The following is an 18743-nucleotide window of genomic DNA, read 5'->3' as shown; positions in this document are numbered from 1 at the left end:
GCCTTGTTGACCTTAGTACCTAGTGCTCCAGAAATCTGTATGTACCTAATAAAGAAAATTTTGAACTATTCGGGTAGGCATGCATAACTTTTCTTGTTTGCCGCTGAGGTCGCTTTCATGCGCACTTTTTTTGTCGCCTGTTGTATGGTCCCAAATAACGCTGCGTTTGTAGATGCAACAAAATAATTTTAGGGGGCCCCAATATACTTATATACAACTACTAGCAACTTTCAACAAACAATGGGTAATATTATTGCAAATATGTATTTATTCACGCTCCTTTCATACTGCAACTCGTACAACGACGCAACGTGATATCGTTATTGCCTGTGTCGAGTAATCTGTGCTGCTAGCAACACGACTTGCATGTCAAAATGCAATATATTGCGAGTATATCTAGGCACTAGGGTAAATTCGTCTTCAAAACAAAGCAATAAATATTTATATTGGGTGTATATTTGTAAATTTATTTGTAAAAGGTAGCTTTTGATCTCACTTTGGCCGGCCGGCTGGCTGGGAGCAAATGGGGGCCCGAACAAGAACGCTTGTAGAAAAATCAGGAGTGTACCTACGTGTACCTACGGAGACGTGTAAGTAACAATTTTAGGGACGGAGCTACATTATGTGGGGTCGCCGACATTTGGGCGCCATCCCCGAGCATGGTTTACTAACGTTGTAATTTTTCAGTTTTTTCGTATCTTCTCCTACAGTTTTGGTCCGACTGTTTTCAAACTGGTGTCGTCGGAAAGATCCTGTAAACGCGCACGCCTGACAAAATTTTGTTTTTTTCCTTTTGCAAGGAAAAGGGCGCCCAAAAGTTACCTTACGCTGCGAATTTTGCACGCGGTTTAAAGTTTCTTAAAGCTGTTCTTGTGTCGCCAATAGAAGCTCGAGAAGTGCCTCAAAAATTGAGTTGTAGGTATTTTATGGAGGGTGAGAGAGATTTCTGTGCTTTTCGTTGTTTTGGATCCATCTGTGAAAGATGGTGTGGGGTAGTTCCCATAACGAAATGAGGCACAAGAGAATCCTCTAGCTGCCTTCCAGGATAGACAGTTGTGTGACTGTCTCAACTAGAATTCGAGAGAATCCTAGGTACTTCGCCTTACGGAAGAACAAAAAATACATAATTACTCTTTATTGAAGGTTGTAATCTAATAGCATTGATTATACACACACTCCACACTGTATAATCAATGCTAATAATAAGAAATAGTTAGGTATTTGTTTCATAGGTACGAAAAATGAGCGCTTTCGAGACGAGGAAGAGTGTTCCTTCAGAATCGTATGAATGAAACGCAAATTTTTTCCCAATCCCTGCATAAATATAACAAGTTAAAAGTCATTATGCAAACATAAATGACGAGAACGTATTTTTCTCCTAATAATATTAATGTTAGGACCGGGACCGGTAGGCAAGAGATCCTTACCCCATCGTTTTTCAAATGAGCCGCCTATCGTCGAAGTCTATATTTAATGAAAAATAGTGGAGCGTATAGGTACAAATACAAACAAATTTTGAAATGGGCATTAATTTTACTTTTATTCGAAGTGTCTACATATGAAACTTTTTTAAAATGCTGTCGTAAATAGCATTGCGTATTGTCTACGTCTACATTAGAAATTTCATTGAATACCTTCATAAATAAAACATACAGCATGCGTAAACAGTACTTTTGAAACCGGTATTAGTTTTAGTTTAATGAAAGTGCCTACATATGATATTTAACTGCTTTCATAAATAAGAAATTTGCCTATGCGCATGCGCAAAGCCAAAATTTAACTCGTGTTAGATTTGCTCGTATTCCAAGTATCTATGTATTAAACTTCATTTAAATGCTTCCGTAAATAAGGAAGTTGGCATTGCGCATGCGCAAAAGCAAATTTTGCAATTGGTGTTAGATTTGTCTTTATTCCAAGCGCCTGTGTATAAAATTTCATAGAAAGTTGGCATTGCGCATGCGCAAAACAACATTTTGAAAACGTCGTTAATTTGTTCACATACACAGTTTCATTTAAATATCTTCATAAATAAAAAAGTTAGCACTGCACATGCCTTAAACCAATTTTTTGACACTGCGCATGCGCAAAACCAAAAAACATCGGTATGCACGGAATCCTTGAACCAAGTCCTTTCAAATGAGCCGTCTATCGCCCAAATCGGTTCAGTGGTGTAGAAGGAGTACGGGTGACGGACGGGCGGACGGACGACAAAGTGCAGCCAATAGTGATTTTTCACTTTGAGGAAAATACGTTAACAATAGCAAAATTAGATAACAGCAGTACCAAGGAGAATGAATCCACCTTGAGCAGTACGTTTTTTTTTTGTTAGGCGTTCTGCCAATAAAGTATCGTTCTGACATCTAACGTAAGTTCAATAAACTAGTTGTGTGGGCACCAACTGCAGGAAATTACAGAAACCGACTTTAACACCATAACAAAGTAGCAATGTGAGAGCAGAGAGGGTAATAACCTTCTTGAGGATTATGTTTTCCTGGGTGCTCCGGTCCGAGATCGTCATGTTCTATATATATATATAAAAATCATGGCCGTTTTTCTAAACGTCGAGTATGCCGGGTTGCCTACATATCAGAGTACATACTATCACCGTTGGGCGTTGAATCTGATTTCGATATTTAATGCTAAGATCAAATACACAAATGTCCATTATTTTACGAATTGAAATTCAAATTTTCAAGCCATTAACAATCAACGAAGACCCTCAATGCAATTTCTGCAAACGCTTCTATTTAGTGTACCTACTATACGAGTTGTGCATTAAATATTTCAAAACATACGGGTGTAAAGAGAAATCCATTTAAATTGGCAACACGAAACGCTAATAACCGATTATATTTGTCGCATGTATGTATAAATCTACGTACTGCATAAATGCAACAAAATATATAGTAGGTACAATTAGATATAACAGCAGTTTTGATTATAAATATAAATGGCCATTGGTCAGTCTTTGTACCGACCCTGTGAAACATTATATGACGATGTCATGAGGATATCCGTTCAAAAGGATATAAAAATCGTGTGTTAATGCCAATGCGACGTGGTCATCATATAGGCCCGCTCAAGAAGTGTCGAGATAGTAAATGTCACTTTGCATGCAGTCGATGATTGGACATTGGATGAAGGCAAGCAAGCTAAGCAGCGGCAATAAAGACTACGGCCGCAATATTAATAGGCACCGGCACCTAAAAAGGGTGGGGATATACTCCACCAATTAGGAAAAGAGGTCAACGTTCAGAGAAACATAAAATACCTGGGGGCTGGGAATGACCATAGATTCACAATTATTGACGGGAGGACACAAGAGAGGCAACGAACACGGCTCAGCAGACGCATAATTATGAAAAAAAGTCACTGCACGGGCTGCATTATAGTCGGTCAACAGTATAGAAACATAATAAAAGGGCCACACAAAGATAGATACAGAGCATACAAATCAAAAAACTGTATATAGAACGGTGTCAAATGAAGTTCTGTGTATCATAAACAAAGCGGAGCCACTGGCCAAGCTAAGACATATATATACTTCTTCTCTTATGTATATGAGCTAAGAAAGGAACATAATACGATACGATAACAACAAGGAAGCGCGAGAAGAGGTAGACAACAAACCAGGGAACAGTGGCAGAGGGAATGACCTTACACAGTAAAGGCAGGGTGAACAAAAAGATTACCTAATTCAGACAATTGACAAGCGGGTGGGAAATAAAACAGGGAATGCAAATTATTTTGTTGGACAATTTTTGAGCGGTCATGGTGTACTTGCACACAATAAAGAAAAAGGATAGGTCGAAATGCTTGTATTGCAAAAAAAATTACGACGTAGAACATCATGCTTTCATTCAATGTAGTAAGTGGACCAGACAGTGAAAAGAAGCCATGGGGAAAATAGGGGAGAGCCCACCGGTAATGGAGCTAGCGCTGAAAAATGGCAGGACATGGAAAATACTAGGTAGAGAACGTATATATCTGTAAAAAGGAGGTAATAATAGACAGAACGGGACGAAAGAAAATTAGGAGGATGATACAAAATATACTGCCTCTACTGGTACACAATTAAATGGAAAACAGTGTCAGCCAGTAAACATGCTAGGCCTTTTATAGTGGGTATGCCAACCTAGATCAGAGGGCAAATCTCACACTACCTTATGCGCCGAGAGATACAAGACGCTTTGTGTCTATAAACGATTTCCCTTCCTACACACACCAAAGAAGCATGGCCGGCTGCCTCCACAATAAATTTTGGTTTCCTACTAACCTAAACGAGCTCACATTATGTGCTCACGAGATCTAAAGCGGTGCTGATTGAGGTTCTCGATGGAGAGCATTACTTTATTTATATTTTGGTCGTCAACACAAAATATCCAAATAACGATCGGACACGTCATATTTTACGGTAATTCTACTTTAGTAAGCCCATATCTCTAAGCTCATGAAGCCTAAAATTTTAAATGTTATGATATAAGGCAAGTGACATCATTGAACGAATGAATATTCTTATCAAAGCCGATTAAGTACAAAAGACCTGCCTCTTCTCAGATATAAAATCAAATTTATTAAACCTACAGATATTTATTTCATATCTTACTTATGTTTATAAAAGCAAACACATATTTTATCACAATTTTTCTGTAATTTACTAATATTGGAGTGGTGCAAAAATGAAGATCGTTCCATTTTATACCTTACATATGAAACACACAACTTGTAAAAATACAAAAACCAATATAATTTTATCAGGTAGGTATTTAAAATTAAACGTGCCCATTTTTCGTCTACCAACTGACTTGTAACAGATATCACAAACAGCAGTCAGATACCTACATAATTATCTCATCCTACAAATGAATACACAGTCCCTAAACATAAATTAACAGACACAACTAACACTTTCCACTACCCCATGGTCAATAAAAATTAGTTATTATTTAGCTAAATATATTTAATGTACATTAAACTGCACCCACTTTCACTCTTTATCACGTTATCTACAACCTAAGATTGAATCCCTTTTCTATTATTGCAATTAACGGTTCATCTATTTTCACAACTAACTAAATTATTTACATTCTATATAATTGTAAAAACCATACCAACTGGACGTCACTTATAAGAATATTGTACATTTTCGGAAGTCAAAAAATAATAAATTGTTTACCTAAAGTACAATAGAGATGATCTGCAAAATAATTCAAGTGTGATGCAAGATGTGTAATAAGTTAAGGTATTCCCAAACAAACGTTTTATTAAAAGAACTTCAGTCGAAAGGTTATCACAGTGTACAATAATAGCCCTCGCATTACTGCAGCTGAACTAAAATAAAAGCAACCTCATCGGTATACTAATTTAGAGCGGCAGTAATACTGTTATCGGTCGTCGTAAGCAACTCTACAATGAGCCAACAGTAACGCTATTATCACATAAATCAGAGCGAAGCTATTTGGATGAAATCGCATATTCTGCATCACACCTAACTTACACCTTGCCTTATTAATGCAGAATAAAAGTAACTAATGTTGAATATTTGCTATTCTCGATTAGGAAACTTCACAGTTACACACCATTCACACGTGCCTGTGAAGTTAGTATATCACTATCAAAAATCGGGAACTACACTTTAGTATATGTACCGCCGAAGCGTTTCTTAATAGTCCTATTTGCACCCGCATTAGTTCTAGATAGGTTTTTCGAAAACTTCCTAACAAATGGCTCGCAATTCAAATTTTCAAAAATCCAAATCTTATTTTTCATTTAGATGCATTTTTTAAACGCTCAAATTTGTGTTGCTAGTTCCATTTGCATCTGGAAAAAAGGTCCGAGATTTATATATTAAAAGACATGAACACAGTGATTAGTTGTTAACTGTTGGGCAATACAATTATTATTATTATTTAAGAACAGAGGAGCGGTAGAGGGAACCGAAACAAACTTTTTTTCCAAAGACACCAAGGGTCCTTCGTTTGAGAGCTACGTGCCACAAGCTAACATTCTTCTTTAGTAGCAAGCATTGGATGGAAACTCGGATGGATGACACCTTGGCTAACACTTTCACTGGGGATTATGGTATACTCTTTTCAATTTTATAACAATTATTCCAAAACGCCTAATAAACATAAAATTAAAAAAATGTTTCGCGTTTGAGAACTAACCCAGAAGTTCTAAAAATGTTCCGATGTATCAGTTCTCTATTGTGTGCAATATAGGAAAATTTACGGATATTATGTTTCTCTAAATAAAATAATACTATCACAAAAATACTGTACCTCGTGGTCGTTAAATTAACAAACACGGAAATAAAAATGTTTCAAACCCCACTTGTGGGTGTTGCCGCATAACACAACTGTAAATGATGAGTAACGGGCAAATATAGACCAATTAGCGAAAACCCGAACTCTCCAAGTGGCCCAGGGGCCGAGATCTTGATGGAACAGACAGACAGACGACGGAAAATCGAGCACATAAGCGTTACCTCAACTTCATTGTGTTACGCACCAAACAAAACTTTAATAAAAGGAGTCCTCATCAGCGAACAACTGATATTGGTCTTGCTTTGATGTTTCGTTTTATTAAAGTTTTACTGTGGTTTTTGTTATTTCATTTTTTAAATTATCATGCGTCCACCTAGGCCTACCCTTAGTTTTAATGTCAAGCCCACTTTCTTGGAATTGAAGTCTTTGTTAAATACATTACAGAGTTAAAACAGTTGAAGATTCAAATTAAATATAAATCCAAAGTTTCAAATTTATAGGAAAGGGTTTACCGAGAAAATCCAAATCCTTACATATAGAATGAGCTTGAAGCTTTGTAATTTCAAGCTCTTTAAGTACTAGAGAGCCTTCAAAGCCTTTTACCTGATGATTGTAGTAATTTATAAGTGATTATCTCATCGATATCCCTTAGAGTTGAATGCACAAACCTTCTTAGTTAGTCATCATTTTGTAGAAAAGAAAATCTTAAAGGTCATGGTTGAGTGTTTGTCCAGTTGCCAAAAACATGTATTTACCGGGAAACATTCATTTTTGGAAATTATATTTTCTGCCAAAGAAGAAAACTGTAGCAGTGTTGCACTATTTTTAGCTGTTAATAAACGACATTTACTAAAATTCGTCGACAACTAACTATAGAATATGAATGCTAACAAAACTATTAAGAAATTCCCCAATTTCTGATACAGATGCGCTAATATCACAGAAAACATTCACACCCAGACATGAAGACAGTACAAATCACAGTGTTTCACTACAATTGCAAGGCACTAGCCATTAATTGGTCTCGTAACTCGTCAACAAGGCGGCATCAACTGGTTCCATACAGCTGGGACATGTCAGACTGCGCATCAGCCAATCGTCAATACATGCCATATGGTAAGTATGCATACAAGGTAAATAACGAACCGCGTCACCCACTAAGAACTCTACCATACAAATAACACACTCGCGCGCCTTTTTACATCCGTCATACGTTCCGGTAGGCAAATGTTGAATAAGTCCTATGCGCTTGGCAATCTTCACTTGCTCTTCTTCCGTTAAGAGCGCAACTGGCCGTGTTACGCTAGGGGACGGGTGATATACCGGAGCCGATGTCTGAATGGGTAATGTTTCCTATAAATTAACGATGCCAGAATCGTTTAAGTGAAACGGTATCCTAAATACCTGATATGGAGAAGGTCCCAACTGATCAGAAGACGATTCCCTTACGCTATCGCTGCCCCGCAGGAGGGAGATGTCATCTGTTGTTGATCGTTTTAAACAATTACCCATAATGTAAATATTTGTCACACACTCAGTTCATTTCTAAATTTACAAAAGAATTGATATTTAGTACAGTTATAAACAATTTCCAATACCTCACACATGTATTCTATTTTTACAAGTCTAATTTACTATTTAAATAGGTTAAGATACGTATTCCTTGATATTATAATCCAAATGTTTAATAACAAAACTTTATTGTGACAAAACTAATTACAATGTAGATGTAGATAATTATCTTCCATTTTGATTGGTTCTAAACTTCACTTTTACTAATTTTGACAAGTTTACTTCTATTTCTAGGACGCAAATCGATTGTCCTTTGTGTGCATTACTAGACATACCAGTAGCGGCTCGTGACTAGTGAAAGCAGAACCGTATCGCATGGCAGGTTACAAAAACAACAAACCACAATAATATATTAAACATCGAACGCGTTTCAAAAGCAAAGCTGTCATCATCGGCGAACAACTGTTTGCTGATAATGACAATTTTGCTGTTGAAAGTTGAGTATCGATAATGGACCACAAACTCACTCTAGAAATAACCAGAAACTATAACAAACGATAATATAAAGAGCAATAAATTAAACATTGGATTTTGGAATCTTAGAGTAATAACAGAGAGGACAAATAGAGGGTCAGACAGACAAAGGAACAGACGGACAGACCAACAAACAGATGACAGACAGCAATACAAAATTATAAACGATCTCTAGGATCGTTAATAAACGGCAAAAGTGTATAAAATTATGGAACATGTAAAAAAACGGTTTGTTGGTTTTTTTACAATAACTTTTTTAGCAATAAACGCAGAAAAAATTCCTTCCTTGGTGCAAGCCTCGACACCATCACGAACCATTGTAGGTATTTCAAATACCTTTTTTTAAAGTTTTATATTGCGTATTTCAATTACATTTTATGGAGTATTTTGTTATGCATATATTTTCGAGGTATTTTCCCCAGCCCTGTAAACCTCTGTATCTTATTGTATTAACTACCTTATCCACGTATCCCCCATTTTCTCTGCTTTGTAGGTTACGCAAGGTGGTTGTTGCTTAGATCATACGATGTCATCAATATATATGATCTAAGGGTTGTTGAGAAAAACATAAGCTACTTTGATTAAATTAAGAGAGACAATGGACAAACTACCCAAGAATACGGAAACCTTGACTATAAAATTAACAGAAAGTCGACTTTTATATCAATGGAGAAATGAACATTTCTGACGGATTGTAACCCGAAGATCCATCAAAATTGAGAAAAGCATACGCTACTTTAATTATATCAAGAGACGCAATGAACAAAAATACAGTACGTAAAGACCATACTCTTGCCTTTAAAATCAATAGAAAGTTTTGACTTCTCCTACATCAACAAAGAAATGAACATTTCGGAAGGATTATAGCCTGAAGATCCAGCAGAAATGAGAAAAACATACACGCTACTTTGATTGTATTAAAAGACACAATGAACAAAACTACCCAAAAATATAGCAAAGACTTATAGCCTTGCCTCTAAAATTAATATAATATAAATACCTATAATAATATAATTATTTTGAAAGATTATATGGGTGGGGCCATTAAACTCTGAGCCACCCATACCCATTGGTAGCCTTTTACGATCTCCAGGGTGGGAGTGGGCCAATTCTACCCCCGAACCCACAGTGGGAATTTATTTCCTTAAATTCATTCAAAAAACTAACTTATGGCCGATTGCACAAGTTAAGTAAGGGAAAGGTGACTTTATTATAATGGCGAATTACAGGAAGCCAACCGCCGCTGATTTTTGTACAAAATAGTTTGGATGAAACGATACGAATTCTAAAGGAAGGGTATCCCTGAAACCATAATAATAGCTGATAGCGACTTTCTTGTAAGAGTGGGTAAGAAGCAAGGGCAGAAAACTCAAAATCAAATCCAAATATAGGTCTTGAACGGAGCCCTAGTGCGATCAATAAAAGAGGGACGAAAAGTGATGGAAATAATGGATGCATATTATGGAATGATTTTACTTAATGGTCGAACGCAAAGTACCTGAAAAGGTATAACTTCAATTATACAAACTAAATAAATAAACAATAATAGGACGTTGATGACTAGCTGGAAATTAGCACAAAAATGGAATGTCAAAATGTCAAATAGAATATACCTACAGTGAAAACCAGAAGCTGTCAGCAAAAACATCGAGCAAGCTCTAAAGGAAACATCACAAATACGAAACCAAATTATTTTCACCTCATATGTAAACTATAAGTATTTGGTATGACGCAACTTGTAGAAACTCTCTTGTGAAAAAACATAAATGACTAAACGGAGTTGCTTTTCAGTGAAGCAGTAACATTTAGGAAAATATAGAAAAAGTTCAAAACTCATACGCGTTTGGGAGAACCAGTTAGCATTAAACTAAAACAAATAAAAACCAAAATTGTCATATCCAAACACACAAATGGTGCCCAGATCTTTTATACTACCCGATGAATAAACATCGCCCTATATCCAAATATTAATTTGGAGCATCAATCATCTTAAACTCAATAAAAGCCCTGGGCGAGATGGTATCCACAATGCATACTATAAATCTCTCCCGAGTAGTACCAAATAAATATAAAGAGCCACAGTGGCGTAACTACAATGCCTCAAAGGTACGCAATGAGGACGGGCCCCGACTTAAAAGGGGCCCCGGAAAAAAATGTACAAAAATTTAATTCGTGTATACAAAATTCTGAAAAAAATGGAAAAAGAAACGAAGGGCCATGCACACGCTTACTTTTACAGTTTATAGTTACAGTCCGAAGAAAATTCTGAATCATGGTTCACGGAGGGTAAATAAATAGCATTCCGAAGTCTCTTACATAAGGTACATGCAATACTTTGTTAATTAGCGGGACCTTCTCCAATCCAGAAGGTATCTGGAGGTCCTGGATATAGTAACCTTAGACTGAAGTTGTATTTCGAGATGAATGCCGCTAAGTAATTTTAACACTCCAGCATTTACCTCTGCACGGAGTAACAGACATTTAAAAAAGGGCAGATTCATACACAAAGAATTGAAATCGCTAATCAAACTAAACGAGTTTAAACATTGAAGGAACTGGCCAATATTAAACAAATCAAAATAAGGATAATATTTTAAGTGAAACAATTAAATAACAAACAAATGCAGAGGGGTTACGCATCCCTAGTTACAAATAGTCACAATAAAACGAGTTATAAATAAAATAAAATTAAGTACATTATTACCTTTTGTTATGGCACAAATACCACACAAAGCTTGACAATTAAAGTTCGAACAAAATCAACTGGATTCTGACTGAACGCAGTGAGGCAAAATGTTACAATGGACCTGTGAACCAATGAATTACAAAATGCAAAATCAGTAAAGCTAAATCAAGACACTATTTTCTACATATACAGATTAACATTGTTTAAAAATTGTTGATATAAGCAAAGAGTAACTTACTCTTTGATATAAGGAAAGGGCCCTCAAATATTTTTGAAGACGGGCCTCTAAAATGAAGTTACGCCACTGAAGAGCCACCTACGCACCTATGAGCGTTAATTTGCTTCTGGAAACCCATAGCGAAACTCCACTTTTAATATTTCGTACGAAGCTCAGAAAGCTCAGCTCTGAATACAAAAGTAATAAGCCCATTAAAATTTCATTATGTATAAATACGTCATAAACCAAATAAATATTGTTATTATTATTCCAGTAATTATATAACATCTTTGAAATCAAGGATATAGACAACAAAATGCTAGAAACCTGTTGCTGTAATCTCAAGTGAATACTTTCGGCTCAAAACGAATCGAATATAAACCTATGTTACCCTTTTTCATAATGAAACCTTTGAATGATTACATTATTTGTGTCAAAACAATCTAATTAGTAACCATATACTGGTGTAGCTATAAGCAAAGAGTTACTCTTTGCTATAAGTATTTCGTTAATAGTCTCAGAAACGTGTACCATATTGAAAAAATGTACCGAACGGCCCTGAAAACTAGAGTCAAAAATTAACTCTGTCGTGACTATTATGGTAATCTAATTTTCGTGTGGCGTGACTTCTGTGTACCTGGCTAATTTGAAACCTGACGTGTCAAGTAATTTTTTGCTTTCCCACAAAGTAGTTAATTTCAGCCAGAAAAAAAAATTAAAGAAGAAATGCAAATTTCGGACTTCTAAGAGTGCCTATTAAGCGGAATTCACAGGCTTGCACTCCCAGTATCACTATCTTATACCACTTACATTTAAACTAATTAAATGTTTAATTGCTTAAGGGTTATATTTTTTGGCGAGTTTCTGTAAAAAATAATCATATTTTTTTATATTGAATTGTGTTTATTAACATATATGTTCAAAAAAATTAACATTGTTGATAAAAAAATTTAACTATTACAAAAAAAGAATTATTTTAGCACATGCGGTAACTCGGGCGCCATTTTGGACACACAAATAAACTGCAAAGGAGCTGTGATTACAAAGACATTTAAAGAGGATAAACATGGACTGAATTGTGCAAGTAACAGACTCATTCAGTCTAAACACAAGCCGCTAGTAGACGTATACAAGCGCGACTATGAGTTAACTCGGGCGTACGTATAAATGGCATTACTGTAGAAGACTTGCATCATTGTATGGTATATATACAATGCTTGTATACATATAGCGTTAACTCGGGCATACGCATTACAGCTTATTTTGGGCAAGCACCAAAAGTAATGTAAAGTAACTATAAAGCGGCCACCTTAACTCAGGTTGTAACACTAAGCGGGTAAAGAAAATAGTGCTTGGAAATGGGCAAAGATTGGTAAATGTTCATGCGTCAGTGCAATTGCACATGGCCAAATCAGGTTAGTAATTTACTAAAAGAATAGGAACAATATTAATGTGAATTTGTTAAGACAAATTTATTAAACTTTATTAAGCGCTGTTTAACAATCTACCATTTTTACAAGTTTTTTTTATTCTGAATACTCCCGAGAATGTTCGCAAATAAATTGAAATAATTATTCAGAATTAAGGACAAATATTTACACCACACATAATTATTCCACTAAGGGTTAAAACGAACCAACGGGGAGTAATCAGTATATAATCATGTGATAGGATATACTTCAAAAAATTGTTTACACCAATAATTTATTAGCAATAGTCTTAGACAGTATTGTAACATATGATTAGATATACTTTTTGTTAATTATTTTGTGTAGCAAGTGACGTTTGCGATTAATACTTTCGACATATCCACTCTAAAATTGACTACGGTAGCGCATGATAGATATTTGTGATATGTCCAAAGTAACCATCGTTGAAACATTACGAAAACCTAGAAAATAAACAACGTTCTTACATATTTAGAGAATTAATAAACAATAGAGGTATATGTTTGAAAATTTCATTGATTTATAACAAAGTTTAGTAAACACAAAGGTATCATTTTTTAACATTTGACAAAATAACATAAAAAACTATAAAAACGATAGTAAGGCATTTAAGGTACCCTGACTACAAATGCAATACAGTACAATACAACTAAAACTAACTGTGCTCGAGATACAGGGTGTTGAACTTTTGGTGATAACCCAAGATCAGCACTCCCGATTCGTAATATATTACAAAACGATTCAATGTACATCAAGATGACTAGTAAAGACCAAGTCCTATTCACTGGAAGAATACACACAGAATCCTGATCAACTTCAATCTCACAAAATTCGTCAACAATTATTTATCAAACAATCGAATTAAAAACTATCTAGCCTCAAACAGCAAGGTTCTCATTTATAGATCTAAGCACACATTAAAAATCATAAAATATTTTCAATATGCCATCTAGTAATACTGCATGTTTCCACTTCTATGCAACATAATATTTATAAATAAATAAGAATTTAACAAATAATTATAAAAATAGAAACACACACTTTACTTTTCGATTCAAATCTTTATTCAAATACTTGATCAGGATTATAAAAAAACTTGCTCGCTAAAAACAAAAATACTTAAAATTTATATAAATCGTATTACCGAAAGTAACCAGTTCGCATTTTATTGCACAAACGCAGTAAATCATATAGTTTGAAAGCTGAGGAAGATGATAACGGCAACTCTAAACCAGTATTTATGTATAAGAAAGTTGTGATCTTTTCTTCAAGCACCTAGTTTGGACTCGTGAGAGCTCACATTAACAAATCTAAAAATTAAAACCATTATTATTGTGAGTGGTTGCAAATTTTATGGCAAAACAAATAATTACAATAGGACAAATGTGTATTGCATTACAGTACATAATATACATCTTCCGAAATTTCTAGGTGTGGCACTTTGCAATGCGCCCAATTCCACACCGTAATTTCGTAATCATACAAAAACAAAAACAATTTCCAGCATTTTCCCCTGGTAATTTTTATTTTAAAGAAACCTCTATTTATTACTTTCCGACATACAGTTGGTGCCATTCTTATGTAGTTATGGCCAGTACAATTTTGTAACCATCATTATGGTACCTATCAATAATTAATTAAACTTTCAATAGTCCCAAAGATTTACAGACCAGTTTCATGCGATTTTTGGTGAATAGTCAGACTCGCATCTCAAAGTCTGCTGGATACAGCATTTAAATTACCCTATTTCTTAGATAAGATGTTGTCGTTGTTTTTCAATCTAAAAATGAGTGTAACATTTCAGAGTTTGAGGAATGGTGGCAACACTCAACAGCAACAGGGTATGTAAATAATTACAGAATATATTTGGGTTTATCAGGACTCTCTTTAAAATAGTAGTACTATATAGGGTGGCTTACATGTGTATACAGGTCTTGGAATCTTTTGAAGTACAGTATCAGTGAAAAAATATGCAAGAAATTTGTTTTAACAAAAAACTGAATAGTATTTTATTATTTTAATGAGATTCATCTCGCGCCCCCCCCCCTCAAAATTGGCACATTTTTCCCGTTTAAATGAGTGCAACTCAAAAACAAGCAGCCCTGTATATGTGGGGCCAGCTTTTTAAAATTTGTTAGGTCATTGATACAGTAGTTATAGACCTTGGGCTCATCCTTCAAGTTCCATGTAAACCTGAAAACAGTAAGATCCTAAATTCAAATTTATTTTTGGTGAAATTCTTTGGATATTCTTAAGAGTGAACAAGTATAAAGCTTCCTTTATTTTTTTATAAGTGGGGCATGTGAAAATGTGGCTAGTGGACACGAGTTAAATCACGCAATTTATTTATTGTATAAAGTGTCACTTAGTAACTATCACAATTAATTGTTAAACTTTGATTAGATGCTTTATAAACAAACTACCTATTCAAATTTGACTAAACATTTCGTAAAATACAATTCACAAACTATACAGCAATTATACATACATTCTTAATAAATAATAAAACTTCGCTACTGCTGGAAAGCAGTTATTTTTATAATCAACCACTTTGTATTCAAATTCAAACGATACTACAAGTGGTTTAGTGAACAATTTTTTACTAATTTTGCGAAACTGAAATGTAACAGATTATAATGTGAGGTACTTAATTAAAATTCGCTATTCGTTGTAATAGTTACCTGTTTGAGAGTTACGCTGCCAAGCGTCATTTGAATTAATCGTGTCATCCGTACTAAGTGTGGTCACATTAACTGTGTTAGCATTTTTTAAAGTGTCAACTGGAATACTGAAATAATTTATAAAACAATACTGCGTAAAAGTAAAACTCACATATTATCTACTGTTTCTATATCTTTTCCATTTTTATGACCATTTTCTGCACTATCAGTTTTAGATCCGTTGACTTTAACTTCAAATTTATTTTCGGCGTTCTTCTCTTCAGTCTAAAACAAATGGCATTATTCATTGTGCACAGTGACGTTTATTTCATACTTGTGACACGCCAGAGTTGTTTTTCCCCCTGGTACGGAGCATGATTGCTTCGACTCGCTTACGTCTCGCCTCTCTTTCCTTCTCTTCATTTTTCAATCGCTCCTGCAATTCGGCTTTCTGCCGTTCGGCCTCTTCCCGTGCTTTACGCTCCGCTTCATCCTTCAACACCTTCAATCGTAATTCTTCTTCTTTTCTTAGTTTTTCCTCCTCTTCACGACGCTGTGCCTCTTTTATTGCCTAAACAATAAAAATGAGTAAAAAGATTGCCGAATACAAATAGTGTAGTAAAATCGCCTGTGAATTATGCTTTAAAAAAATCTTAGGTGGGGCATTTTGGTAGAGACAACTATATTTTCTTAAATTTTTGCAAATTGAGAAAATGTGACGTTTTTTTGTCAATTCGTTCAATAAATTTTAATAATTGAGACAGGGCTTTCACATTTTCCAGTTTGATTGATGGAAAAAATATAATTGCTAAAGAAACTGCTGACCTTTTCATTACTCACCCTGTAAGTTTGAAAGTTCTAGCTAAATTACTGAAATTGATAGGGTTTCCCAATTCGCAAAAATTTAACTTCTTTAAAAGACGAAGAGCATTATATTGAAGTTACCTCTCTCAGACGTTCTTCTTCCGCAGCTCTCTGCTGTTCAATTAACTGTCTCTGTAGTTCCTCTTCTCTTTGCTGCCTCTCGTACTCAATTCTAATCTCCTCCTCTATCCGAAGTCGTTCCATCTCGGCTTGCCGTTCGGCTTCCTCGCGCGCCAAACGTCTCCTTTCGGCTAAAGCGGCTTTTGCTTCCTCCTCAGTTGTAATTCGCGGTTTGGAATTCACAGAGGCCGTCATATCGATGTCGCCACTTTGACTCTCGAACATGTCCAGCTGATTATCAGGTACAGCCGACGGTTCAGATTTTCCAAAAATATTTTCTTCGACCTTATCGATAATTTGATATATCATATCCTTTACGGCATCACCTTTTTCGTCATCACAAATACTCATTTCGTTAAATTTCGTTTCTAATTGATCCGTTACATCCGTGGGGCCAATTTGATCAATTTGTATAAGCCTGCAAATTTAATCAATTAAAAGAAAAAGTTATGAAAAACAAGAGAATGTGTTACATGGTTTGCCTGTGAAGCAAAATTGGCAAGATCTCATACAAGTACTAACACTTTGAAATAGCCCTTAATAACAATCATAAGTCATAACACAGGCTTTTAAATAATATGGATTAGCGATATAAAAGTTACAACCACACCCACACAAAACAGGTGGTACAATATAGGTACCTAACACCCTCAGCCTTGTTATGATTACCCCTTCGAATTGAATTTTGAGCTTGTAGGTATCAGCCATGCTTGGTTGAAAACTATATTGAGACATATTGACAAGTTTCAAAAAATCTTGGGTACCTTTGCAATTTTCAAAAAACATTCCAGTAAAGTGCTTTTTAGAGACAAGATACGCCCAAATACTACTACAAAAATAGAAAAAAGGTTTTCGAATGTCACTGTGCACTAGAGTAAGTAGCAATCAGAAACACCCTTGAGGTCGAAAGCTTATGGTCCAGAATTGGTTCTTCCCCTTACAGTTGCAACTGTAAACAACCTAATAACATGATGTTAGATTGTCGCCATGCGAGAGAAGCCTTCAAGGTACCATCTCGTAGCGTGGTGCGTTTTTGAGGGGTATGACAACTCTATTGAGGGAGGTAGTACAAAGGGCCCGAATTTGAGGTCTATGTACGTGTGGCCCCTGTCCAATCTCTTATTGAAATCCAGAAGCAACTGTCTATCTGCTCCAAAGACTATAGGTCCTCGCAATCCTATCTGTGAGGTAAGTTAAAATGTTAAAGGGGAAAATAGATATAATTGCTAGAGCAGCCACATCTATTTTGGCGTAGTCCCCTTCCACGGTAACCTACACCCATATCAAATTAAATCCCATATCAAATTAAATTTGATACACAAACAATGAAGGATAAACAGGCAAACAAAAAGAAATCCACTTGACAGTCAGACCTTGCCAATGCAATTGAGGCCCACCTCGCGCACATCTCCCAATACTTACTGTGGGGTAGTCTGTTTGTTATCCGACTCAATACTGCATTCCTGACCATTTAAAATCAATTTGTCTTCATTAGAAATTGTTTCAGATACAAAATTCGTGGTATTTCTATCTACATTAATTAGAGTGTTCGTAATATCAACATCTGTGGTAATTGTCGCCGTCGCAGTGCTGGTCGGTGAAAGTAACGTTTTAGGCGAACCTTCCGTGGGCGACGAAAGAGATTTCTTCTTCCCTATTTTCTCCTGCGATTTGACTAAACTTGATTTTCTAACTTTCGGCAGCGGAGGTTTGTTATCTGGCTTTTTTATATCGGCTAGATTTTTTAGATCGGTTGTTATACCAGTAACAGCAATACTTGCAGGTCGGGGACCTCTGGGTGCTGTCGAGGGACGACTTCTCATTACAACTGAGCTGGTAACACTACTTGTACTTTGCTGACTTAGAGAACTGCTGGGCCGCGATGGTGCTGTTTTGAAATATCTCAATTAATAATCTGTATTCGTTTTAGTTCTAGTTTGATCTTATTAACCAGCAGGAAACATACGGAGATATAGGAGCAAGGAAAGGAAACTGATCCAACACCGTGAATTAAAAAGACGCCATACTTTTATGTGCGATACGATAATAAAAGCAATTTAACTTTTTTTAAAAATGTACTAATAAAGGTGCAAAAAAGATATGGAACGCTTTCATAATAGTTTGACTATCCCTAAAAAAACACATCCCTACCAATGACAAATTATTTACAAAAGCAAACAAAAAAAGGCGTTCCATTAATTTATGTATTTTATTTGTTAATGATTAATATTGTTAGAAATAAGTAACAAATAAAATATACATAAATGTAAGATAACAGTTATTACTGGCTGCAGAAGTCTTGTAAACTTCTATCACCACCAACAAATCTGTACCACAAAATACTATCAGGTGTTTCTATGGTACTTATGAGTTCTTAAGTAGTTAAAGGTTATTTTCATTTATTTATTCTTGCAGTAAAGACCAGATTTATTTACA

At 35.4% G+C, this 18743-nt stretch overlaps 2 protein-coding genes across 16 annotated transcripts in view; both read right to left on the bottom strand.

Annotated features, from left to right (window-relative positions):
- Positions 1 to 4550: 4550 nt before the first annotated feature.
- LOC116165593 (RING finger protein 11) lies at positions 4551 to 8070 on the bottom strand. 2 transcript variants are annotated; one of them, XM_031480165.1, is made up of 3 exons: positions 7865 to 8070; positions 7671 to 7811; positions 4551 to 7619 (listed from the first exon to the last, which is right to left on the bottom strand). In XM_031480165.1, exons 2-3 carry the CDS (start codon positions 7776 to 7778, stop codon positions 7281 to 7283), a joined length of 447 nt encoding a protein of 148 aa, XP_031336025.1. In that variant the 5' UTR covers positions 7779 to 7811; positions 7865 to 8070; the 3' UTR covers positions 4551 to 7280. The 2 variants fall into 2 exon arrangements, with proteins under 2 accessions (XP_031336025.1, XP_031336024.1); XM_031480164.1 differs by having other exon boundaries at positions 7671 to 8068.
- A 4602-nt stretch (positions 8071 to 12672) lies between these two features.
- Positions 12673 to 18743, bottom strand: part of LOC116165317 (MAP7 domain-containing protein 2) — a 52822-nt gene continuing 46751 nt past the window's right edge. For 12 of the 14 annotated variants that reach the window (XM_031479644.1, XM_031479647.1, XM_031479649.1 and 9 more), the window contains 6 exons: positions 17730 to 18195; positions 16269 to 16725; positions 15658 to 15894; positions 15496 to 15608; positions 15345 to 15451; positions 12673 to 13973 (listed from right to left, as the gene is read on the bottom strand). In XM_031479644.1, coding sequence (XP_031335504.1) covers positions 13960 to 13973; positions 15345 to 15451; positions 15496 to 15608; positions 15658 to 15894; positions 16269 to 16725; positions 17730 to 18195 — 1394 coding nt within the window. In that variant the 3' untranslated portion in view covers positions 12673 to 13959. Of the gene's footprint in view, positions 13974 to 14991; positions 15280 to 15344; positions 15452 to 15495; positions 15609 to 15657; positions 15895 to 16268; positions 16726 to 17729; positions 18196 to 18743 lie in introns of those variants that run through there. The other 2 variants (XM_031479650.1, XM_031479638.1) reach the window with 2 other exon arrangements.

This window comes from Photinus pyralis, unplaced genomic scaffold (assembly GCF_008802855.1).
Source record: "Photinus pyralis isolate 1611_PpyrPB1 unplaced genomic scaffold, Ppyr1.3 Ppyr1.4_LG3a, whole genome shotgun sequence".
NCBI classification, from domain to species: domain Eukaryota; kingdom Metazoa; phylum Arthropoda; class Insecta; order Coleoptera; family Lampyridae; genus Photinus; species Photinus pyralis.
The sequence above is the reverse complement of the archived record's forward strand: the minus strand, read 5'-3'. Positions and strand labels throughout refer to the sequence as shown.

Coding starts and splice junctions, on each gene's coding strand:
- LOC116165593 (XM_031480165.1), bottom strand. CDS start 7,778: ATGGGTAATTGTTTAAAACGATCAACAACAGATGACATCTCCCTCCTG. Junction 7,620..7,670: donor TGGGACCTTCTCCATATCAG/GTATTTAGGATA, acceptor GTTAATTTATAG/GAAACATTACCCATTCAGAC.